The following is a 26,468-nucleotide window of genomic DNA, read 5'->3' as shown; positions in this document are numbered from 1 at the left end:
AGAGACGATGGACTCTGAAAAACAAACAGGGTTCTAGAGGGGAGGGGGGTGGGGGGATGGGTTAGCCTGGTGGTGGGTATTGAGGAGGGCACGTTCTGCATGGAGCACTGGGTGTTATGCACAAACAATGAATCATGGAACACTTCATCTAAAACTAATGATGTAATGTATGGGGATTAACATAAGAATAAAAAAAAATAGCTGTAAAAAAAAAAAACATCCATTCTAGAGGTGCCTGGATAGCTCAGTCGGTTAAGTGTCTGCCTTCGGCTCAGGTCATGATCCCAGGGTCCCATTGAGTCCCACGTCAGGCTCCCTGCTCCGTAGGAAGTCTGCTTCTCCCTCTGCCCCTCGCCCCCACTCATTCTCTCTCTCAAATAAATCTTAAAAAATCCATTCTAATTCCCAGACAAATGCAAAACAAAATGACCACTATTTTTAATCTTAAAGATATAAAACAAAGTATAAGCAAGAGTTGCCATATTCTTATATTGTTGATGGGGCATATAAATTGATGCTACGTTTGGAAAGTCATCTGACCCTATCTGTCAAAATTTCAATGTACAGACTCTTTGACCCAGCAATTCTGTTGCTAGAAATTGACCTGACAGACGTGCCAAGATTATGTCAAAGAAAATACATTACAGCACTGAAATAGCAACAAAACAACAATGAAAAACCAAAAAACTAGCTGTAAATAATCTAAATGTCCATTGATAGAGAACTGATTAAAGTATATCTACTTAATGAAATACCATACAGCTGTTAGGAAATGTGGTAGATATTGTAGGGGAAGATCTCCAAGATACGCTATTAACTAGGGCACCTGGGTGGCTCAGTCCGTTAAACGTCTGCCTTCGGCTTAGGTCATGATCCAAGGGTCTTGGGGATCAAGCCCCGCATCAGGCTCCCTGCTCAGCAGGGAGTCTGCTTCCCCCTCTCCCTCTGCTCCTCTCTGTCAAATAAATAAATAAAATCTTAAAAAAAAAAGAAAAAGGTATGCTATTAACTAAAAAAACCCCGAAGAGTGCTTATAAAAGCAACAGAGGGTATATACTGTTGCATATGTAGGTTTAAATGACATAATTGTATAGTGGTCTATGATAAAAAATTGTTTTGAAAGGATATACACACAACAATGGTCATCTTTGGGGAGAGGGACCAGGTATCAGAAGTCAGGAGGAGGAGACTTCTTTTCACTTTAGACCTGCTCTGTTTATCTCATTCTATCTATACATTTTTTAAATTTCCTTTTTCTTATTAACATATGCATGACCATGTTGTTCGTATGTGCTCTTTTTAATAAGACCATCTCTGGGTAGTCAATTTCTTCTCTATACTTTTCTACCTTAGGAAACTATTTTTTAAAGAAATCATAAGATTAAAAACAATAGCCATTAAGCAATATCCTTCAAAAACAATCTTTCAATGAAACTAAAAGCACTACCTCCATCTCAATCAAAAGAATACCACAATAGCTTTGTCAAAGTCCTTATTCAAATTAAGATGGACCATATCTGCAGTTTTCTCCTAATATATTATCTGGCAACTCTATTCTAAAAGGAAATGAGCTTCATTCAGAATGCCCACCAACTCTGAAAATAATTCACTATGAAAGTCATATAAATGTAAACAGGCAAATCTTGAATTCACTTTAAAAATAAAAATCCACTGCAGTATAAAAATGATATACCTAATGTTGTATGCAACTTAAACCTGTGTAACTGATTTTTATAAGCTTCTGGGATGGGATTTTTTAGAAAATGAATTATGATACAATGTTAATACACCACATTAGAGACAGTGTATATGTATCAAGGAACAAATTTGTATATATTTATTATTAAATCATTAATTTTTATAAACCACAAAGAAGATTCCACACCAATATTTTTGTACCTTAATGTTTGAGTTATTCAGTTCATTTTTTAAAGAATATAGAAGGTATTTCCATAATAGATTTCCCAACTAACAGAAATGTAGGATTTTAAGTGCTATGTTAGGTTAAACATTTTTAGCAGAAAATTTTAAGATTTTATTTATTTATTGAGCACATGCACGTGCTAGCGGGGGGAGGGGAAGAGAGAATCTCAAGCAGACTCTGTGCTGAGCGCAGAGCCCAACGTGGGACTTGATCTCACAACCCTGAGATCCTCACCTGAGCCAAAATCAAGTTGAACACTTAGCCAACTGAGCCACCCAGGGCTCCAGCAGAAATTTTTCTAAAATGCACAGTCCACTTTACAACCATACAAAACCACAAGAAGACACACTTTTGGGGGTCCACAAAGTCAAAACTATTCTTAAAATAATACTAAGATGCTATTTGGCTTTTTCACCTCTCAGTCTCTCATGAGTACACTGAATTTTTCCTACGTTACATGACATGTGATATTCTCATAGACAGTCTTATGACTGCAGAAGAAGGCATGAGAATTTAGCACTTTTATTATGTCATACGTTAAAGAAATTTGTAAAAATGTAAAGCAATGACATTCTTCTAATTTTTTCTTTTGGAAAATAGTTTCTTTCTTCCCCCACAAAAAACAGATGTTTTATGTTAACACATAATAGGTACACTATTGTTAGTTTTAAATGTATTAATAAATACTAAAATTCAGTTTCAATTTCTAATTTGGTTAATATTAATAGACATAACCCACATAACAAAAGCTCTCTAAGGTCCTCAATAATTTTAAGTGTGTAGCAAGGTCCTAAAAACAAAATTTTGAGAACCGTGGCTCACAGGAGAGAACTAAGATTTGGGGGATTAAAGAGGAATGACAAACTGCCAATTTATCTCTACAGTTTAATGTTTACGACCAAAATGTATTTGTGTTATTACTTATATAATTAAAAAACGGTGAAAAATATAGTGATCCCTCTTGTACAATTGCCTGTATTTGCCAGTGTTTGCTTTAATTACAAAGCAGCACCCTCACAAAGCAGAGCTTTCCCCTTTCCAGCTGCCAACAACTCACTGTTGTTTTGCTGACTCAGGCCATTAGCAGTTTACAAAAGACACAGCTGTGAAATCTTGAGGGTTGCTGTCATTTCCTAACCTACTGTCTCTTCCCTTCTTGAGGCCCCTTTCCAACTTCAGAGACTCTCATGGACTATGGTCTATGCCCCGTGCTTTCTAACAAGACAAGGAAGGACGGGACAATCTTTTCTTGGTTGGTTCACTTTATGAAATATATTCACATTAAATCTCCTTAAATGGTTATTTCAATCTTAAGCCTATGATCAATGAGTAGCTTTCTTCATCAGGAAATTCCTATTTCCTCTAGAATAGAGATGTGTTTTTAACCTGAGGGGTTTGGAAACTCATAGCAAGTCTACCCAACTGACCTCTGAAGGCAGTAATAAAATCCTTTAGAGTGACTGTGCTAATGAAAGGAGCTAGAAGGGGCAACCACTGTCTGTCCAGATGACTCCCTGTTGGAAGCCTTGGATGGCAAAGTACTAGGAGTATGAGGAGGGGGAGAGAGGAAGGCAGGAGCAAATATTTATTGAACATCTACCATGGTCCTGGCACTTCACACCCTTTATCTTAATACTAGTAGCCACCTGAGGTGAGAAACATTTGAATTTCTCTTAAAAAAATGAATGCTCAGAGACGTGAAGTAAATCTCCCAAATTCCCCTAGCTAGTAAAGGGGCAAGACAAGGAACCAAATTATACCCGCCAGACACCTTATGCCCCGTACCATCACTGTACCGTGCTGACTCCATGTTTCTTCTGACAGCCTATAGGTCCTCTTTCCAGATCTCTCTAGCCCTAATGGTGTACAGCCCCCTTTCCTACATTTTCTACCCTTGACCATAAATGCACACACCTTCATTTCTGCCTCATACAGCACAATTTCAGTTGAGGGCTGGTGGTAGAGGTAGAGCTGTAAATGCTCCCGTACATCCTCTTTTCCCCATTATCTGAACTCTCTCATATTACATATAACTCTGGATTTAAAAATTCTAATGGAGTAGTATGTCTTGGAAAACAATCTCCTTGTTAACTGAGGTTTGGGTTTTTTGAGCTACATATTCAGGTAAGAAATACTAAAAATTTCATGTTCCTACCTTTATCAATCAAGACGTGTTTATACAAACTAAATTTAAAAAGAGAAAAACTGTGAAAACCTTTTCATAATACCATCGATACCTACAGATCTCTAATGAGAAGTTGTTTCTGAACTGTGTGATCAATGGGTTAATGAGAATTAATCAACTCTCTTGATAGTTACCACAGTCAGTGTATTAAAGCCAGCTCTCCCAAGCAGATGTCCTAAGTCATTGACAGCAGTGAAAGGAGAAACGTGTGGAGAAAATCCTCCTTCCCTTTCTGTTTCTGCTAACTGTAATGAACACCGAAGTTCACAGAGTGTGTCACCTCCAAACATTGCGCCAATAAACACTCCATCTGGTTTTAAAACGTAATGAATCTGTAATAAATACAAGACAACAAAATTAGTTAAAATTTTATACTAAAAAAAGTTAGGATAAAAAATGTTAAAAGAATAAATATATGCTGTCTAAATCAATATTTTACAATCACCGTTCTTATTTTGTCAAATAATCAGAAAATTTAATAAGTAACACCTAAGGCAACCAAATGTCAGAAAGAAACTGCTGCAGCATATGTATTATTATAAAGATGGACAATAATTCATTGATAGTATTGATACCTATAAAATATGTTATATGTTTTCAACTTTTCTAATAATAGACACAAATTACTTTTATAATGAGAAAAATACTGAAAGAAAAAAATTTAAAGTGTGGTAGGTTGCAAAAATCACAAACCTCTACTGCGCCCTTTAAATGTCACCCCCATCAAACAACTCCCATTAAAAATTTGAAGTCTACTTCCCCTCTCCCTGAATCTGGGACAGCCTTGTGACCTGCTGCGGCCAAAAGAATGCAGCGCAAGTGGCAGTGTGCCAGTGTCACAGAGAAGTCTGAAATGGCCTTCCACGAGTCCCTGTGCTGCCACCATGCTGTGGACAAGCCTGAGCCAGCCCAGTGAGGGGTGAGACCCATGAGGAGCAGAGATCACTCAGACACCCCAGCTAAGGCCATTCTTGAGAGGCCAGCTTCAAGACAGGCTAGAAGCAGATCACAGACACTGGCTTTGTGAGCCAAGCCAGAGCCAGAAGGATTTCCTATCTAAGGCCAACCCAAACTCCCACCCAATCCACAAAATCCTGAGCTAAGTAAACTGCTGTTTTAAACCATTAAGTTGGGGTGGCTTTTTAGCAGAAAAAGCTAATTTGTACAGAAATTATTGTGATTCACAAGATTAACCTAGTCAAACATTAGTTTCCTTGAAGGAGAAGTAACTAACTTACTTTCCAACTTTAAAACGAAAGCAATTTTTAATTGATAACTCAAGCAAAACAGTGCCTGTAATGGCTTCCAGAATCACAAATGTTTACTCACTGACTCTTAGAACCACCATCTGGAACTAGATTTGATGGACCATTCTCAACAATAAGGAACATTACAGGAGAAGGTAGATTCTGAAGTAAACCCCAAATCATAGTAGGCTCTCTCATCAAAGTATCTATCCTAAATTTATATTTAATAAATTATGAAGCAATTACAAAACAGTATATAAGCAAACTATAAAATCTTCACTTTCTTCCCTTCTGCCCTTTTAGTGTTGCTTCCTTCCCTTGTCACCAAACTGTAATATAGCAGGGATCTAAAATTCAGTCCTCAGCTCTCTGTAGCTTCTTTCTACCTCAGAGGTGCTTATTGATTCCCATGGATTTCACAAGGATGATTTCCAGTCACTATCTTTAGCCTGGACATCTTCCCAGAACTCTAAACTCATTTTCATCTGCCTGTGCCATGGATATTTGTCTCTTGGCAAACTCACCCTCCCAACACAACCAACACACACACACTTATTCTCAAACCCACTCCCCTCTCCAATTGCCATATTTCTGTCAAGTACCATTTTCCATTCCCTTTATCTGATCATTACCATTCTTTCCCCTGCTTTTACTAAATATTCTCTCAGGCATCCAGACTCAAAACTTTAAGATGAGCTTGGACTCCTCCCTGTCTCTGATCTTCAGATCTAACCAGCCACCAAACTGTTGATTCTTCCTTTACAGAGTCCCAAATACTCTCTCTTCCTGTTAACTCCTGCCACTGTCACCTAACTTCAGTTTCTCTCATGCTTGGATGATGGAAGCAGTCTCTTTAATTGAACCAAAACTTCTGGCATCAGTTTTCCAAGTAGCAAAATGAAGACATCTTACAGAGTTATTTATTTAATGCACATATAAAGCAGGGCACAGTGATTGGCAAACAGTGTGTGCTTAAGATATGGTAGTTATCCTGCCTGCCGGCCTTTTAAACATGTCACTTTCCTCTTCAAAATCCTCCACAGCAGCTCTGAATTGCATAAAGAATGAACTCTAAATTCCTTAATCTGTTACCCCAATCTTCCTAAATCTGGTCCCAAGATACTTTATCTCCCAGTACTATACTAATCTCCAAAGAGGCTTCCTCTCTGTCCCTTCATGCTTCTGAGGCTCTCATATCTCCCACCTATCCTGTGATTCTGCCTTCCCACCCCAAATCTGACCTATTCTCTAAGGCCCTGCTAAAGTAATTCCCTGTTCTTGAAGCTCTCCTAGGCTACTCCAAGCCACTGTGATCTCCTTCCCTCTTCTGAACACAGTGCTTTTTACCTACTCTTCACCAGTTCATTGATAAATGCTACCCAACAAACATACCTCACATTCTCTAATTATAAGGCACAGGGAAGATACAAATATGAACCAATAGGTTCCTACCCACACAAAATTTATAGGCAATTAAGAAAAGGGACCCACACAGAAAATGTCTTTTATCAATGTGATGTTAATATCATTTTGTCCAAGTCATTTTGTATAACTTTTCATAAATATTTAAAACATCTCCATAATTAGATTTCTTGAATTCCTAGGCAAGGGAGTCACTCAATGTACTTCTTAATATGCCAAAGGGCACCAAGTGTATCTGGCCCACAGAAGATAATAAATACTTGATTTGCTTTCATTTCCAACTATCAGAAGTATAAAATGGAAAATATTTGGAAGATTCTGATAAAAACAGAAATATTTAGAAGTTTCTAATAATAAAATAATACAGGCTATTAGAGAATTTCTTACCTGTTCAAGCGCTCTAGGAAGGTCATTCACCCAGTGTAAACTAGAATATTAATAACATTTTGGTTTTAGCTTAATTCATATAATTAGTATAATTATCACTCATATAAAGAAAAGCCATCAAAAAGGTATTAATTTTGAAGTCTAAAATTGCATATCAAAATTCATTGATTGTTTTCATACAAGTTTTAAAGCAAAAAATTTTCCTAGGGGAAAACCTTCCTTCTGTCACATGAGAAAATGTTACAGTACTCTAAATACTATATACTATTTATAACTTAATTTAGGAAATCTCTTGCATTTTTTTTTGCCTCTACTCACCCCCTACCAGTGCATGATGATATGTGATGGCAAGAATCATAGTTCTCTGTAGAGTTTGGTCATACTTTCCTGACACAGGTGGCATCCTCCTATGCTGACTTCCAGGATAGCACTGAATACCCATTTCAAACCATACTGTTAAGCTCACATTTATCTTTCATGATGCTTTGTAACAATTATTAGATACTTTAGAAATTAAGAAGGTCATATCACAAGCTCTATCATACTTATGGGGAAACTGAAAGCAACAGAATTAGGTACTTGCAAACAGAAAGCAGAAAAGCTAAAACTCACATTCTAACTCCCCGCCCAGGGCTCTTTCCCTTGACCAACATTCTCTGTAATGTTTTTCATTTCATGATAGAATGTGAATAATTTTCTAAATTTGCCAAGCATACCTTAAAAAGTATGGAAGAAATTACAAACTCACTGAAGGAAACAGCTAAAGTGCAACTGTTTGGGAATGAGGCGTTCCTGGGATATAGGCCTTTCAGTGCTAACACTAGCAAAGTCTTGGGTGAACCACAGTGACTGGTCACCCTAAAAACAGCAATCAAAAGGGCTGTGCTGACATGAGGAGCATGTTGAATCTTTGAAAGAAAATCTGACTATACAACAAGATAGGGGAAATAAAGTTACACACAGACTTTTATTTTTCCCTATTAGATGCTGAGTTCTTTGAGGACGGGATCCCTGTCTGCATTCATGTTTCTATTTCCCCAAAGCATCTAGCTCAGAGCCTCGTGTATTATAATCTATTCAATAAACATTTATATGTTTGTGTAATCAATGTGCAGGGACATGGTAGGAAGCACAAATGGGAAAATATAACCTTAAGGACCATATTTCTGTGTGGGAGAAAAACTGAAGTTGAAGGAACTACTAGCTTTTCCTTACTTGCCAGACTGAGTTTATAAGAGTGCTCTAATATTTGAATGTTGGAGCCAGTATACTCTTTCCAACTCCTGCCCTCATCAATATGGATACTAAGTTATGTATACTGGGGAGGAAAACCCCTGTATCACAGATGAGCTTTAGCAAATTGAAAAAAAGTTGGGGAGAAAAAAGTTAAGGTACTATATCATATCATCTCCACTAGGGAGCATATAATTCGTAATTCTTTACCAGAGAAATCTTACAGTTTATAAACTAAGAAAACTGGTTTGTGACTTTAAAGAAGTTATTAAGAATTTACTCCATTATCTATTTTATTTACCCAATAATATTAAAACTGTATACCATAAGTTATTTATAACATACATTTTTAAGAAGTACAAATAGATTACCAACCTTAAACTGCTAACCACCAGGTCAAATGTATTTTCTCTGAAGGGAAGGAACTCTTCATCAGCTAAAACACTAACAGTAGGAATTTCCATTTCTAAGATATTTTTCTAGTGGTTAAAAAAATAAAAGTTCAAAATACATTCAGAGAAAATCTGTTACTAATGCAATCATTGTTAAATTTAGTCAATGTTATATTTACTTGGCAGTTTCTATCCCTACCAAAAAAAAAAAAAAAAAACCAACCAAACAAAAAAACCCCAAAACAGAGCCACAGAGAAGCTCAAGAAGTGTTTCTTAAATGAGAACTAAGACCAGCCACAAAAACTGGCTAATGGTTTGGAAAAATATAAATAGGATACCTATCTCACACCAAAACAAATCTCAGAAAGCTGAAAGTTTCAGTGGAATAACTGAAGCCATAGAAGTACTAGACGAAATTATGGGTAAACATTTTTATACTCTTAGATGGTAACACTTTAAACAAACGTGACTCAAAAGCCAGGAACTGTAAAGGAAAAGACTGATCTATGTGATGATAAATTAATCAAAAACTTCTAAAAACCCATAAACAATGTAAACAACACACTTTGGAAAATATTTACAACAAAAATGATGAAATTAATATCCCTAAAAAAACTCTTAAAACTACCCAGAGGAAGAACACACTAAGGCAACAGTGCAGGCATAGGCACATCACAAAATTACTTACAAATTCACAAATTAAGAAATACCAATAGCCCAAAGACATCAATAGCTATTTGGCTGCATTCAAAGTGCAAATAAAACTATCAGTAAGATTCTACTTTCTGCCTATCAAACCGACAAAGACAGAAAAAATGGCCCAGTCTCGCCAAAGAAGAGAAAAAGTGCTTTCATATAATATTATCCTTTCTTTTTTTTTAAATTTTATTTTATTATGTTACCTTAGTCACCATACAATACATCATTATTTTTTGATGTAGTGATCCACGGTTCATTGTTTTCGTATAACACCCAGTGCTCCTAACAGTAGTCTGATGTATAGGAATTTATTTCCAGGGAGAAAAATAAATCAAATGTACCAAGTTGCTTTATGTAAGGATGTTCTTCACAGTGCTGGTTATTAAGAAACTAGAAATAGAACTGTCCTTCAATAGAAATTTAGCCAAATACACCATGGAATATTCTTATATTGGAATACGATACAGCCTTTTAAAAAGGTGGAATTTGTGCACACATATATCATTCATTGATATAAAAGAATGATACCCTGTGAAAAACATGACATGTTACCATTATACCATTTGTATAAAATTATATGTTGGGATACAGTTCTACATCTGCAAAGGTGGAGATCAAAATGTCACCCGTGGTTGCCCCTGAATGGTGGAACCAGGGATGATATTTTCTTTCCCCTTTACATTTCCTGTACTGTTTAATTCTTTATATGTGTTATACATAATCAGAAAAAAAAAAGCTATTTTCATTTTGAAGGAAATAAAAATAAAAACTAAAAATAAAACCAAGAGATCAGAAATCAATAGTGTTATAGAGCTACCTACCAAAGCATTTTCTGCAATGTCTACTTGGAAAAACTTTCCAACAGTTTCCTGCAATGGAATAAAGTAAATCAGATAATACAAAACAAACAAAAAACCACTAACAAAACAAAATAATTGTTGAAACTGCTAAACGAGAAAGTGGCAATCATAGAGTTACTTTCAGCTTTGTAAGGGTATTTTTCTGCATTAAAACCAGTATGGTAAACAACTAGCTACAATAACATATAGTAAGTTACACAGACTTAAATACATGCAACCATGCCTATATTTAACACATTTAACTATATTTAATAAAATACACAACAAAGGTGTGAGTAATCAACCTCTTTAGTTCACTCCACTGGCTTAAGGCTTATGTGTTAACTTTTCCATAGCACAATATGCTGAGAGCTAGTCCCCATTCCTGGGCCACAAAAGACTTGGATAGTTTTCCTGCCTTTCAGCCGTTCATTCAAAGAGTTTACAAAGAGTAAAGAAAGACTTAAAAAACACAGACACTTGGGGAGAAGGGGAACTCACTGGTTTCATTTTCCCTGTTTCATCTCTTCTTTCTTCCTTCCAAGAGCACTGCACCATTTCTTTCCCAGATTAACACCTTCCACTATGCTCTTTTCTCCAGGATTCTGCTCCACCCATCACCATCTCTATTAATCTTCCATCTCTTTATTCTGTATCTCTTTCCCTTACCTTGAAACAGGCGTAAGCCTCCCAATCTCTCCTCACCTCTAACTACCTTCTAGTTCTGTTTGCAATCTACAACTCCAATTCTCATTAATGTCTTTCTCCTCAATTCTTGGTAACCCATTCCCACTTTCACTGCTCTAACAACACTATTTATAAAGATTATTAATGACCTAATCAACTAAAACAGCGTGTCGGCTTTCAGTCCTACCTTACCTGACCTCTTTGAAGTCCAGCACTGTTGGTGGTCTTCTAGAAACTTCTTCAGTACTTTCTACTCTGCTTCCCCTCCTTCTGATCCTTTTCTACTTCATGCACACTCCCTTCTTAAAGAACTTCCCTGTCCACAACTTGGAAAAGGTACCCTATTATTCCCTGGTCACTGCTAACTAGTCAAGTGCAACTGGTGTGCAGGTGAATGTTTAACTACAGGCTTCAGAAAAAAAAAAGGTGCCCCGAGTTGTAGTGTTTGTCAATTTAAAAAAAATTTAGTAAGTTTGATATAATCAAAATCTAAATATGATACAAACTGAATTAAGAAGACTTTCTGTAAAAATAGTCAAGTTTATTTCTTAAAGCAAATTAAGTCACTGAATACATATACCTTATTCAAATGCTGTGCTATGTAACCTCTTCCACAACCAACATCCAAAGCAAGGGAAAAATTTCTAAAAAATAGACACAGAAGTTATGTTTTGTCTGTAATAACACAGTCCACAAAACAACTACTAAAAACTAATTTTTCTTAAGTAAAAACATTTTAATGAACACAACTTTCAAAAAGTTACATCATCTGCCTTTTCTGCCTCACCTTATAAGCTGTTTCTACCAGAGAACATATTGAAGGAGCAAGTCTATCTAGTCCAGACATTCACAGGACCTCACAGTCAACTGGCTTTCCATGAGGTTGCTCCATGATGTGGATTCAAAGAACAAATTTAGTGGGGATATTTTAATTTAATAATATATACAAATAAAGAATGAAAAGAAGCTAACCTAAATTAACATGAAAATATTGGCATACTTGTCAGGAACTTAATTATCCCTTTTTCTCAAATTTGCTGAGGCAGCAGATAATTTAAAAATCATCATGTAAAATACCATGAAATACTAACATGTTAAACTAAAAACAAAACAAAACAACTAAACAGTAGCTAACTTTTACTGAAATCTTAGCAGGTTTGGGGCGCCTGGGTGGCTCAGTCGTTGGGCATCTGCCTTCGGCTCAGGTTATGATCTTGGGGTCCTGGGATTGAGCCCCGCATCGGGCTCCCTGCTCAGCGGGAAGCCTGCTTCTCCCTCTCCCACTCCCCCTGCTTGTGTTCCCTCACTCACTGTCTCTCTTTCTGTCAAATAAATAAATAAAATCTTAAAAAAAAGAAATCTTAGCAGGTTCAAAGCAATGTGCTAAGTGTTCAAAGTAAGTCAACCCAAGGTCACTCAACTAATAAGCAGTAGTCAGAACTTGAATTCAGTTAGTCAGAATTTTGACCCAGAATTACTATCCCCCATACTACATTGCCTCCTCTAAATATATGTCATACAAAACCGGTTCACACATCTAATTGTAAGCCAATTTCATATGACAAGAAAACTTAAAATTTTATCCACGAATAACATTTTTTATATTGGAAACAAAATTGGCAGTCCTTTTTCAATTTCTGTTAAAAACTTACGTCAAAAATATAGACCACCAGTACACAGTTGGAGAACTGGTGATGAGAAAGAACCATTTATTTACATAATGCCCTCTATCTTGATTGTGAACATAGGCAGTATGACATGGTAAAGTACACAAGCTTTGGGATCAGAAAGACATGATTTAGAATTCTGGGCCTGTAATTTATTGGCTCTGTGACCATGGACAAGTGGTTTAATCTTATCGAATCTGTTTCCCCATCTATAAAATGGAAGTTACTACCTCCCTCAAGAGAATTTTATGAAATGGTGCATTTAAAGTATCTAGCACAGTACAAATGCTCAACAGAAGTTGGTTATAAGTTGTTACTACCACAGATTATAACAGTTTTTTTAAAAGATTTATTTATTCATGAGAGAGAGAGTGTGAGCGAGTGCACATGAGTGGGGGGGAGGGGCAAAAGGAGAGGGAGAAGCAGACTCCCCACTAAGCAGGGAGCCCAACCCCAGGACCCTGGGATCATGACCTGAGCCAAAGGCAGACGCTTAACCAACTGAGTCACCCAGGAGTCCCCAGATTATAACAGTATTAAATGGACTTCAGATACCACAAATAAGACATTTAATAATCTGTGGGGTTATTTTTTTAAGAATCAACAAAACATCAGTGTGGACAATATAAACTATACTTTGTAACAATAGAATGTTAGTGCAAGGGCATTTACACTGTATTTTTTTAGACTGGTATTTTTAATAATTTAGTTCTAAAGAGTTAATGTTAGTTTAAGACATGCTTTTAGCCATAATCACAGGTCTCTCTGTAGATCTATGTTTTGCTCAGTACTATGACATAAAAAGATTATAAAATCCATACTGATTTGGAAAACTTAATGTTTCATTTTTAATAAATGGCCTAAAATCCAGGCAAATGAATGGCTGCAGTACACAGAACTAGCTATTTGTTTCAGAGCCTTAAAACAATGGAATAAAACAGATGAAATGGGGGTGATTATTTGTAACAATGAGGCATTTTTTACCATATGAAATTAATTCATCCCAAGATTCTTTTAAGTAGCAAGAATATTTCTAAAAAATGACTTGAGTTTTTGATTTTAAAAAAATTCCCCTTTTTATAAACAAATGTAATAAATTCATCCCATGTTGGTCTAATTAATGGATGTCTTTTAAACAAAAGAGCACAAAAAAGTGATTTGCTAACATCACAGAACAATTCTACAGTAAAGACATTATTTAACCATTATTTATGTGGTTCCTGCCACACAGCTGTAAACCTGAATTTGTAAAATTGTTATGCCTAATACACAGCAATGAATTCACCAAGGGTTTAATACTTCATTAAAGTGTTCTCTTCTCAAATCTGCCTCTATGTAATTGTCATAGAACCCTACTGCCATTAACAATACTTAAGATAAAATGGCCAAAGTCTCATATAACCTGAGTGGGGAACAAATCTAGGTAGATTTCCTTCACTGAGATAGTAAAGATTCTGTTTTAATTGTAGTTAAACTTTTAAAGCTAGGTTTATTAAATCTTAAAAATTCACAGCTGGTCAATTTTTACCTCCATTTTTGGAGCAATGTTTTCATTACTGGCTTTTAGCCAAATGAAACTGGATCAGTCATTCAGGCTCATAGAGAAGCTATGAGTTGTACTTCTATTCATTCTTTTTTTTGGCAAAAAGGAAAAAAAAGAACACTTGCTCTCCAGACATAAAAAAGGAGAGACTTGGGGTGCCTGGATGGCTCAGTCAGTTAAGCATCTGTGTTTGGCTCAGGTCATGATCCCAGGGTCCTGGGATCAAGCACCACATCAGGCTCCCTGCTCAGTGGGGAGTCTGCTTCTCCCTTTCCCTGTGCTCCTGCTCTCTCTCTCTCAAATAAAAAAAAAAAAAAAAAAAAAAAAGGAGAGACTTAAGAGTGTGATTAAAATCACTAATTCCGGTAATAAATTCCTCCAGATTCTGCCATTCAAGACATTAAGCTCTCAGCATTCAATCTCTTGAATCTTCAGCCAAAAGTTAATTGTATTTTATTATGATAATCATTACTTACCTGGCTATGTCATACACACGGTCTGCAATCCGACTTCCAACCTGAAGGATTACAAGCAGCAATGATGTATAAAAGTTGAGTAGGTTTAAAAGAGAAGCAACACTTTTTCTTATATTCAATAATCCACATGTTACTTATGTTTCAACATGTTGATAAGTACTTCTCTCTATCCCATTTTCAATTTGACCACAAATTATATCAATTTGACCAAAAATTATAAACACCATAAATTAAACTATCCCAGGAAACAAATTCAGGCAAATTACTTCAGAAGTCCATTTAATGAATCCAAGACTAAATATTCATGAATATGTATATATTTGGCCTTTACATTGTATGTTCTATGTAAGATTACAAGGATAAGAAGCAACAGGAGCATAACAGATACATTATTGTCCACAGATATTAGCATGAGATATATGAAAGTGAAAAAATATTGTTAGCTAGGGTTTATTACAGATCAATGTATAAAGATCACTTTAAAACTCTATTATTTGGGGGCACCTGGGTGGCTCAGCTGTTGGGCGTCTGCCTTCAGCTCAGGTCATAATCCCAGGGTTCTGGGATAGAGCCCTGCGTTGGGCTCCCTTCTCAGCGGGAAGACTGCTTCTCCCTCTCCCACTCCCCCTGCTTCTGTTCCCTTTCTTGCTGTCTCTCTCTGTCAAATAAATAAATAAAATCTTTAAAACAAAACAAACAAAAAAACTCTATTATCTATAAAGACTCCTAAGAAATTCTGTGGAACTACTAAACAAGTAAACAACTTTTCCAAGGAACATGTGCAAATTAGAAAGTCAGCCAAATCTGAAGAAATTGCACTTTATGCTGTTCTCCCCAATCCCATCCCAATCTAAAAGAGGCCATAAGGTAGGTGCTTCCTTTTTGCTAGGCTAACTTCATCTGTCAGGAATAAAGATGTGAGAAATAGTCCTCACACTCTACTATTCTTTCATAAACACCCCAGAGTTTCTATTAGGACTTGGAAGTTCAGAACATATGTGTATTTGCTTTGGGGGGTAGTGGGGGAAGGGCAAGAGGTATACCAGATCTACAGGCTTTGCTTGGAGAAAAGTGGTTAGAAATATACATCTTCTAAGTACATGTCATTATGAACCCTAAGAATGAACACAGTCATCATCTGGTCAGGCCAAGCTTGCACAGACCTCAAAAACTGTTTCTTGCTTCGGCTTTAAAGAGTTCACTACACTGAACTTCAATTTTGCTTCATCCCCAAAGAAACATTTACGTAGGCCTGAACTTGGTGCTGTGTGTCCAGAGAGTAGAAACCCTCAGTTTCTAGTCCACCTGGACAGAGGAAGAGGTCTTTCAAACAAGCACAAATCTGAGATCTTAATTTATCTTAATTACTTTTCCTAAAACATGTATCAGATCCTATCACTCCACTGCTTAATTCAACAGGCTAGGGGCGCCTGGATGGCTCAGCTGGTTAAGTGACCAACTTGATTTTGGCTCAGGTCATGATCTCAGGGTTGTGAGATCTAGCCCCAGAGTTGACTCTCCCCTCCCCTCAAAACAAACAAACAAACAAAAAACCCATTCAACAGGCTCACATTCCTCTAGAACAGAACTGACCAATAGAAAAACAATGAGAGCCGTATGTGTCATTTTAATTTTCTAATAGCCACTTTTAAAAAGTAAAAAGGAACAGGAGAAATTATTCTTCACATATTTTACTTAGCCCAATATAACAAAACTACAATTTCAACACGTAATTAAGATAAAAAAAACAACTGTTAATGAAATATTTTGCATCCTTTTTCACACTAAGTCACTGAAATCCAGTGTATTTTACAGATCCAGCACATCTCAACTGGACTAGCTACATTTCAGGCACTCAATAGCCACATGTGGCCAGAGATTACCATACTGAATGGGCAGTTCAGTTAGACGAGAAAATCCAAAATTCTTATCTACAGCCCTAATAACCTGCGCCTTCCCTGACCTCCTCTCCCACTCTCTCCTTCACCGAAGCTTCACTGGAGGCATCAACAAGGTCCTTTCCGCCTCAGAAACTCTTCACTTGTCCTTCACTTTGCTTATAAGGCTATTCCCTCCAGATCTTAGCTTGCCTAATTCCTCATCATGTCGTCTGCCTGAGCGGCCTTCTCTGACCATCGCAGTCATTATACTACTTCACTTTAGTACCTCACCTTACTTCTCTGGCTGAAATTACATTTCTTGTTCACCGACGCCCCCAAGAATGAAACCTCCTGAGGGTAGCGGTCTTACTCTGCCCAGGACAGAGCTGTAACTCAAGCGATATCTGAATGAATGAATGAATAGCACCTTACAAATATCCTCACCCACCCCTTCAGTGATTACAGTAGACGCTGAGACAGGCAGTGCAGCTGCTCAAGGTCACCCGGCGGGTGGAGTCAGCTGGGGTCGGCTGGGACCTGGCCGGAGCCCCCGAACCGGCGCCAGAGCTCGGCGCCGCCCTCCCCCACTGCCCCGCGGGCTCACCTCCTCCTTCAGGTAGTCAAACTTCATCGGCTCAGGCTGCCGGGCCGCCCAGTTTTTCTGTTTCCTCTTCAAATCCCGGTCGAAGATATTTAGGGCTCTGGGCGAGGTGCTGCCCGGGGGAGAGACGCCGGAGGCGACCTTCCTGAAGCGGAGGTTCTTCGCTGGGACCCCCGCTGCAGGAGGTCGCCGCCACAAGAGCCAGAAACCGCCCAGCCCCAGCATGTCCAGCGGTGACGCCACTGGCCGCTGCACTTACCTTGCGCATGCGCCACCGCGGCTCCGGCGCCTGCGCCGGAGATCGCCGCGGAGGGGAAAGGGGAAGTAGTTTGGCCCAGTTCTCTTGCCATCACGGCGGAGCGTTACGCGGAGAATTGTGGGTGTGTGTCGCACGTGAGACTTGGCGAGAGCTCGGAGGAGGTTAGTGGATTTGGGTTTCAAGAACCGCGGTGGAGGGTGCCGAACCAGTCTTTGACAGGGTCTTCTTTGGTTTCGTGATGGGTTGCGCCCTTTTCTTTGCCATTCCAGTGTCATTTTTCAGACTTCCTTGGTCTTCTCTAGGGTCCTGTCGAGGGACCTCAGCCCAGTAGCTGTGCCCTGAGGTTTGGGGTTAGGAAGGAGATCGCCGTTCTAGGACCACCCTGGTGTTCTCCGCTTTAGAGGGTGGGTAGAAGGGAGAGTGGGCTGTGGAGTTGAAGGTGGGCGTCGGAAGGTGATTCTCTGTCTGAATATCTGACGTTTATCGAATGCTTTCGTTGTAAACATATATATGCATTGTCACTAATAGTTGGGTGAGATGGTACCTACCTTGTTCCCTGTTTGTTCAGAGGGGTAAATGCTTACGTGTATAAGTGCATCATTGAAACCTATGTGTCTTTTTTTGACGTATAAAAAATTGTTTTCAAATTTAAGGAAAAAATATAAGTCTTGCTTTCAGAACAAAACACTGCTACCCTGTTTGATCAGTTCCTTTCTGTTCTTAATAATCAATGACTCTTGGGACGCCTGGGTGACTCATCGGTTAAGCGTCTGCCTTCGGCTCCAGTCATGATCCCAGTGTCCTGGGATCCAGTGCCCCATGGCCTCCTTGCTCAGCAGGGGAGCCTGCTTCTCCCTCTGCCTGCCGCTCCCCCTACTTGTGTGCTCTCTCTCTCTGACAAATGGATAGATAAAATCTTAAAAAAAAAAAAAAAATCAATGACTCTTAGCTCTGCAAAAATCAAATCGAGTTGCTAAACCCTTACTGTTTTCAAGGGAACAATACTAATCTCTCTCTCTCTCTCGAACAATACTAATCTCTCTCTCTCTCTCTCTCTCTCTCTCTCACACACACACACACACACACACACAGAGTCTAATTATGTTTTGGGGAGAACCAGCCCATTTGGGCCTTACTTACAGAATAAGAAATTATACAGAGAAGAGATGTTTATTAATAACTGGGATGAAAATTTACATGGTTTTTGAAGGATGGTCGGATTTAAAGAGGGAATTTTGTGAGCTGAATCTGAATTGATTTGAGTCTATTTAGTTAGGAGACTAACTAAGCATGAAGTAAGGACTAACAGAAAAAATGGGACCAGAATGTGAAGAGAGAAATAGGACCAACTGAGGCTTGGGAAACTTTTGATTACATTAGCTTTTAACTTGTAACAGATACACAGATATACAAAAAGAAATGTAGAAATTCTAAGTGAGTGCAATTGGCTAGTAAGCGTTTGTCTCCCTCTGTAAAGCCCTGGAATTCTGCTTGGTTTTGTCTTAAATTTATTTCTCCAAATGCTCTATAATCAAAAGAGGATATTCTGATAGTTTTTGTTTTTCTGTATGTGACTCAGAATAAGTTTGGGAAATGAAATTGGATGTGTTACTTTTATTTAACTTAGAATATATTCTGAATTAGCATTTTTCCCAAAGCATCTTTTTTAACTAACCCTTCATTATTGTAATATTTGTTTTACTTTTTAGGATTTTATTTCTTCAAGCATTTGTCCAGTCAGACATTTAAAAATGGCATCCAAACAAGAAATAATGAGTGACCAGCGGTTTAGGAAGGTTACAAAAGACCCAAGATTTTGGGAAATGCCAGAAAAGGATCGAAAAGTCAAAATTGACAAGAGATTTCGAGCAATGTTTTATGACAAAAGGTTCAAATTGAATTATGCTGTAGATAAAAGAGGACGCCTCATCAACCACAGCACTACAGAGGACTTGAAACGTTTTTATGACCTTTCAGATTCTGATTCAGATCTATCTGATGAAGATGATAAAGCACTGAACCAAAAGAAAATGAAGAAGAAAAAACCCCAGACTAACAACAAAATAGAATCAAAAAATCTAGTTGAGGAGAAAAAGAAAGAAACCAAGAAAATTAATCAAAAGGATTCTGGAGATAAAAATGATTTATATAACTCTGACAGAATCCAGAAAATGAAAAAGTCATGCAAATCTAAGAAGGTAGATTCAAAAATAAGTCCCAAGAAAGACAGAGAAGAATTTACACAAAAAAGTGCAACAGAGAAGAAAAGCATTGTTCAGCATTGTACAGACTCATGTCCCAAAGGAAAACTAAGCACAGGAGACTTGGGCCCCTCTGAAATTGTGAAATCTCCCAAGGTCAAGTACTCTGACACAAGAAGAGAAATGCAATCAGGTTGGTTGGAAAGAATTATATGTTCTTTGATATTACATTATTTATTTTTATACTGATTTTTTTTTTTTTAAAGAAGGCATATATAGTATTTTCATAGTATAATGGGAATGATCAAATGCTTATTTGGGAGTATAAAGCTGTGAAAGAAAAAAATGCCATAAAATGATTATTAATCTTTTATTTGGTGTTATAATGGCTAAGAGAGGAAAACTTGAGGCTAATGAATGATTTTGATTTGTGGTAGGCACTAGTGAGAGCTATATTCTTTAACCAGATAAAGTGTTATATGTTGTCATCACATAGTAAGAAGAGGTGTGTCTGAAGAGGGCTAGTAGAGTTGTGTGTTCATCCATCCTTCATTCAACTACTTTTAGTAACTAGTATGTGGCAGGTAGAACATGAGTAAGACATGGTCCCCCATCTTGGGGCTACTGCTAGCTTATATGATGCCTGTGCAAATTAGAAAAAGTTATGCCCAAAGGCGCCTGGGTGGCTCAGTCGTTAAGCGTCTGCCTTCGGCTCAGGTCATGATCCCAGGGTCCTGGGATTGAGTCCCGCATCGGGCTCCCTGCTCCATGGGAGGCCTGCTTCTCCCTCTCCCACTTCCCCTGCTTGTGTTCCCTCTCTAGCTGTGTCTCTCTCTGTCAAATAAATAAATAAAATCTTTAAAAAAAAAAAAATTATGCCCTTTTGGATACATAGAGCTCTTAGAGTTCACAGTTTGGTAAGGGACAGCATCTTTGAGTGAAGCAGTAGGTTTATTCCCCCTGAGCAGACACAGCACCTCTGCAAGGTGCATAGCTTGTTGAGTGGATTTGATCTTGATTTCAGCCCTTCCCAAGATCCTATATTGCAAATAAAAGCCTGCTAAACTCTACAGTGGCACCAGCCTAAAGCAGCACTGTCCAATAAAAAATGTGTAATTTTGAATTTTCTAGTTGACACATTAAGAAGTGAAAAAACAGGTGAAATTAATTTTATTAACATACTCTAATACATCAAAAAACTGTTTTAATGCGTAATCAACTTAAATTTTAATGGCATAGTTTGCATTCTATTTTCATACTAATCTCAAGTATAAAATTTGGACGAGCCACATTATAAGTGCTCAGTTGCCACATGTGGCTGCAGGTTACATACTGGACACCACATATCTAAAGTGGAAGAAATTAGATCTGTAATATAATAAAATAATAGTAAGTGCCATAAAAGATGTTTAGCAGAGGGCTATGGGAATTCAGAGGAAGAGGTCACTCAAGATATGGTAACCAGAGAAAAATTCTTAGGGGAAGTACCATAAGGTTTGGAAAAAGTAAATTGAGAGACCAGAGCACTCTGTATAGAATGGACTTTTTGAGCAAAGATATGGTTGGATATGTTCAGAAGAAATCAGTATTCCCATTTGATTAGATAATAAGGTCTCTGAAGGGGTAAGCGGGTAATACAACTAGAAAAGATTGTTTGGAACTAAGAAACATCTGATTCTGGTTCATGCTTACTTGTTTACTGAGCTTATTAAAATTTGGTGTCCCCTCCAGTAGCAAGAAATTTTGAGTGTTGGTGTTGCCTGTTGTTTATGTTGTTAACTGAAAAATTGGTATTCAGATGAGCCAAAGGCTGGCCATGATTACAAGATCCAAGGAGGATAGGCATTGGGAAAAAGTCAGAGAGGACTTGACGGGCTGAGATCACATTTGAAAGGTAGGAGGTATCAGGCAGTGGGTAGAATTCTAGATAGCAGGGCCTAGGAGGTAAGAGTGGGATCTCTTTCCATTTGTAGTGGAACCAGGCAGCAAACTGAGGTATAGGGAGAGGGATAGGAGTTTGGTTACTGAAATTAGAAAATAAGAATAGGAACAGCAGCAAAGTTTGTTTGATGATGAGTTTGTGAGGCAAGTCAGTCTAGCATCTTAAATTTCACTTGATTTAGGGCACTGGATTAATAAAACATATCCATAAAATCCTTTGGATTGATTTTATAGAATCTTTTTGCATATCTTTTTTTTATTAAAATTTCTCAATAAGCTTGAGAAATTAGGATAGATTAATCAGGAAACAACGCTAAAGTGATTTATGTGAGGATACACAGAGCTGGGCCTGGAACTCAAGTCTTTGAAAAATCTTTCTACCGCATCATACTGCTTCCAGTAGTTTACATCGGTTCCACAGTCTAGAAAGGCAGTATGTGTAAGTAGGGATTAGTGACTTCATATGTAAACATCTTTTGTTCATTATTCATCAGTTACCAGCAACTACTCTGTGCAGAGAGGTTTTTTTTTTTTTTAAGATTTTATTTATTTGAGAGAGAGATCACAGGCAGGGGGAAGGGGTAGAAGGAGAAGCAGACTCCCCACTGAGCAGGGAGCCCAGTGCGGGACTCCATCCCAGGACCCTGGGATCATGACCTGAGCCGAAGGTAGACGCCTAACCAACTGGGCCACCCAGGCGCCCCTGCAGAGAGCTTTTTAAGTGCTACAAGGTAAAGGTGATGTGAAGAGTGCAGTTTGGTATTATGTGTCATAAAATGTTGATTCCCAGCATTGCACCCCTAAGAACTTATTTTAAGTAAATAATTGGGCGTTTGTGCAAAGAATGTGCATCTTAGCATTGTTTTTAAAATTTTAAAAGTAACATAAATCATTAGGGAATTGATTAAATAAATTGTGATATACCCAAACGTGTTTATGATATATGAAGTTTTAAAAATAAGTTACAAAATAGTATAAACTGTATGATTAGCTACTTAAAAAAAATTAGTGGGTACATCATAGAAAGCAAATTTAGGGAATTGTGTACCAAAACAACCATCCAGTTATCTTTGAATGAAAAATTACTAGTCATTTTTATTTTCTTAATTAAACCATATTTTCTTAATTTTTTTGCAATGAGCATTCATTATATGTATAAAGCATTTTTTTTTAAGTAGCTAGGTAAGTACTGTTTACAGTTACTATTAGAGCAGTACCATCCAGGAATAGAGATAATCCCACATTATCTAGCCTTGTACATGGTGGACTCTGAGCAAATATTTACTGAATGAATCAATATGCTGAATGTACTTGATGTTGTCAAAAATATTAAAATACTAGATCTTTTTTAAGTCTTGCGTGTATCAATTTATTATACAACCCAGAGTGTGGTATGTGTACCATTGTCATATGTGAAAACAGGGCATATGTGAGATGATATTCAAACTTTTTTATGTTAATAGTTATGTATTTGTTTCAACATCTTAGGAAAAAATGTAATCACTACATTACATCTGTGACTTCAGAGATATTTAGAGCAAAGCTAATTTTTTTAACTTAAAAAAATTCAGTTTAATGAAAAACAGTGAAATGCAAAAATCATTGAATGGTATAATAATGACTGATGCTTGAGAAATATTGCAATATTAGATAAAGCTAAGTCCCCAAGGTGTTATTTCTGAGCATATTGCTTAAAGGTGAATTCTGATGCTTGTCTTGTAGTAACTTTCTTTCACTTTTGTGGTGGCGTTTTTCTGATCCCATATGCAAAACTTACGATCATGCATTTTTTTTTTGCTTTTTCACACCTACTGGCTAGTTATTTTTTATGTTCCCCCACTCTCTTATGTGCGTACATCATAGAAAACAAACTTAGGGAATTATGTACCAAAATAACCATCCAGTTATCTTTGAATGAAAAATTTAAAGATAAAATAAAAACCCATTTCTTTTCCTCCTAGCAGAACTCTTTTTCATTTAGCCTCAGGTCAAATGGTATCTTCGTGAAGCTTTTCTTATTATAAATACCTCTACAGGCAAATTTAGATGTCTCTTTCTGTGTTACTTTAGAACATAGCTTCATAAATCAGTAAACAATTTCTTTTTGTTTATGAACCCATCGGGAGCCTGAGATCATGTTACAAGCCATCTCCCTTTTCCCTTTCCTGAGCTCAATGCATTTTACATAGTAGATAATAAATATTTGGACAATGAATGACTATTATAAGATTATAGGACCAAGGAAAAAACTAAGTTTGAATTTCATTCCAAGTGTTAAGCTTTTAAATTTATTTTTTAATTCTGCAAGCAGAGCCTGTAAGCAGAAACATAATCTCCAACTTAAAGGTGAATAAAATGTGTAAGATACTGTATATCAACATACACATATACCCACAATAAAATCATATGATTGCTTTAGAAATAGAAAATGAGTTTTTTCAGAGTTATGTGGGCTAAAAAATCCAACTTAAGTAAAAACAGTCTTTTACTTTTCGTATATCGCTAACCATAGTTAGTTACAAAGTTCAAGATTTAGCAGAAAACTTACTATTTTGCTCTGCATAGGTGATCTAATCCACATCACAACTTCTGTTATTACTACACATGAATGAGTGAAAAATTTTATCTCCAGCGTGCAACTTTTCAGAGCTGTAGACTCAGACGGCCAGCAGCCTTCTTGATATCTCCTCTTAGGCGATTCACAGGCACTTCAAATTCAGCATATTGAAAACTGAACTCATAATCTATCTCTACCAAACAGCAAACTGGTTCTTTTCCAACATCACATGTTTATCTATCCAGTTAGCTAGCTAGCTCTGCACGCTGGGAAGCTAGGACTCATCTTTGACATTTCTAAAACTTCTTTGTCCCATACCACAAGCCCTGGCACTAATTACTGTTGATTTTACCTCCTGACTCTGCAACTCTGAAGTGAATCCATTCACGTCTTTCTGTCTCTTTCTAACAGTTTAGTGCTACCTTCATCTCTTGCTAGGAGTCTTATACTATATTTCTAATTCTGTAGTCACATCTGCTTTTGACTCCCTCCAGTCAATTTTCTATAGCGAGTCAAGGTGATCTCACTGTGCAAATCTGATGATGTCCCTCTTTCTGAAAATACAATGGTGGCTTCTCACTGCTTTTATGACAAAGTCCAAACCTTCTACATGGTTTTTGGGAAGCACGGCCCCTACCTCACTTTCAGTTTAATTTCTTACTTGACGCCTGGCCATCTGCAATCCAGACATTCTTGCCAATTTTTTCCTATTCGTGGATATTTGCATTTGTTTTTTTTCAGTGTTTGGAACATGTTCCTCATCTATTAGTCTAATCTTGAATACCTCCTCTTCATCCTTCAGGTAGCAACTCAGTTACACTTATTTAGAGACTTTTATTGTATGCTTTTTATGTGTATTGATTTGATTGGTTTTATTTGATATCTGTCCATCTATCCTCTCGACTATTAAGTTCATTGAGGACACTGATAGCTTCTCTTGCCAATAATTTTTATTGAGCACCTAGCACACAGCAGGCACTCTGTAATTACTGAATGAATATGTGAATCTACTTGTATGATCTGGGTATATGTCAAAATTTCTGTTAAGTAACTTCAGCATCAACTTTGCTGAATTTATGTTTTTTTAGTCTATTTCATAGAAATTATATTTTTACTGGATTTGAGGTCAAAATAAGTTGGATTCAATTTAGTTGTGTTTACATTTTTTAAATTTCTCCCTGCTTTAATCTTTTTTGCAGTGATTCCACTAATAATGGCAAAAGACAGTGATGGTTATGGAAACTCTACAGGTGGTAGGATGTTTGACAAAGATGCTCTGGAGGAAGATTCAGAAAGTGCTAGTGAAATAGGTGATGAGGAATCTGAAGATGGAATAACAGGCACTGGTAGAACTTCAGCTGATGAAGATGATGTTGATGATGATGTTGATGGAAGTGAAAGTGATGAGGAGGATGAAGATGAGGATAGTGACGATGATGAAAGTGACAGTGGCCCTGATCTTGCAAGGGGTAAAGGAAATGTAGAAACTAGTTCTGAAGATGAAGAAGATATGGCAGATTTACTGCCAGAGGACTCTGGTTTTGAGCACGCTTGGAGAGAATTAGATAAAGATGCTCCTCGGGCTGATGAGGTGAACTTTTGAATAAATTATTTGTGAAAAGCACAGTAAAAGTAGCTTTTATGCATGGTAGAATTGATGTCATTAAATTGAGTGGGAAAACCTTTATTGGTAAATAATATTCTTAATGATTAGTCTGATTAAAACTTTTTGATGTAAAATAACTTCTTGATATGGAAAGTAGCTATATAAATTAGATGTCCGTCCAAGCAAATAGAGATTAGTTAAAGAAAGGTCACATGAAATTTTTTTTTTTTTAAAGATTTTATTTATTTATTTGACAGGGAGACAGCGAGAGAGGGAACACAAGCAGGGGGAGTAGGAGAGGGGGAAGAAGGCTTCCCACTGAGCGGGAACCCCGATGCGGGGCTCGATCCTAGACCTGAGCCGAAGGCAGATGCTTAATGACTGAGCCACCTAGGTGCCCCAGGTCACATGAAAGTTTTAGAAAATACTTATTGTAGCTGGTAGAGTAACATACTCAACCTCCATACTCATTCGTGGGTAGCAAAATAGCTTAACAAACTTGGTTGTTAAAAAGTCAGCTGATGGGGCGCCTGGGTGGCTCAGTTGGTTAAGCGACTACCTTCGGCTCAGGTCATGATCCTGGAGTCCTGGGATCGAGTCCCGCATCGGGCTCCCTGCTCGGCGGGGAGCCTGCTTCTCCCTCTGACCCTCCCCCCTCTCATGTGCTCTCTGGCTCTCTCATTCTCTCTGTCTCAAATAAATAAATTAAAAAAAAAAAAAG

The 26,468-nt window shown here is 37.4% G+C and overlaps 2 protein-coding genes across 3 annotated transcripts in view; one reads left to right on the top strand and one right to left on the bottom strand.

Annotated features, from left to right (window-relative positions):
• NDUFAF5 (NADH:ubiquinone oxidoreductase complex assembly factor 5) overlaps window positions 1–17,454 on the bottom strand; it is a 24,845-nt gene extending 7,391 nt beyond the window's left edge. The window contains exons 1-7 of the mRNA XM_081833246.1: window positions 17,187–17,454; window positions 14,703–14,743; window positions 11,597–11,660; window positions 10,312–10,359; window positions 8,774–8,877; window positions 7,166–7,205; window positions 4,244–4,441 (exon numbers count right to left, since the gene is read on the bottom strand). Coding sequence (XP_081689372.1) covers window positions 4,244–4,441; window positions 7,166–7,205; window positions 8,774–8,877; window positions 10,312–10,359; window positions 11,597–11,660; window positions 14,703–14,743; window positions 17,187–17,408 — 717 coding nt within the window. The 5' untranslated portion in view covers window positions 17,409–17,454. The remainder of the gene's footprint in view (window positions 1–4,243; window positions 4,442–7,165; window positions 7,206–8,773; window positions 8,878–10,311; window positions 10,360–11,596; window positions 11,661–14,702; window positions 14,744–17,186) is intronic.
• A 30-nt stretch (window positions 17,455–17,484) lies between these two features.
• The window catches only part of ESF1 (ESF1 nucleolar pre-rRNA processing protein), a 63,924-nt gene continuing 54,940 nt past the window's right edge, over window positions 17,485–26,468 (top strand). Inside the window, exons 1-3 of one of the 2 annotated variants that reach the window (XM_081833244.1) lie at window positions 17,485–17,603; window positions 19,152–19,836; window positions 25,341–25,732. In XM_081833244.1, coding sequence (XP_081689370.1) covers window positions 19,194–19,836; window positions 25,341–25,732 — 1,035 coding nt within the window. In that variant the 5' untranslated portion in view covers window positions 17,485–17,603; window positions 19,152–19,193. Of the gene's footprint in view, window positions 17,604–17,624; window positions 17,847–19,151; window positions 19,837–25,340; window positions 25,733–26,468 lie in introns of those variants that run through there. The other variant, XM_081833245.1, reaches the window with a different exon arrangement.

This window comes from Leptonychotes weddellii, chromosome 10 (assembly GCF_054177405.1).
Source record: "Leptonychotes weddellii isolate Sample4059 chromosome 10, ASM5417740v2, whole genome shotgun sequence".
In the NCBI taxonomy this organism is placed as follows: domain Eukaryota; kingdom Metazoa; phylum Chordata; class Mammalia; order Carnivora; family Phocidae; genus Leptonychotes; species Leptonychotes weddellii.
This window is presented reverse-complemented; position numbering and strand designations above follow the sequence as displayed.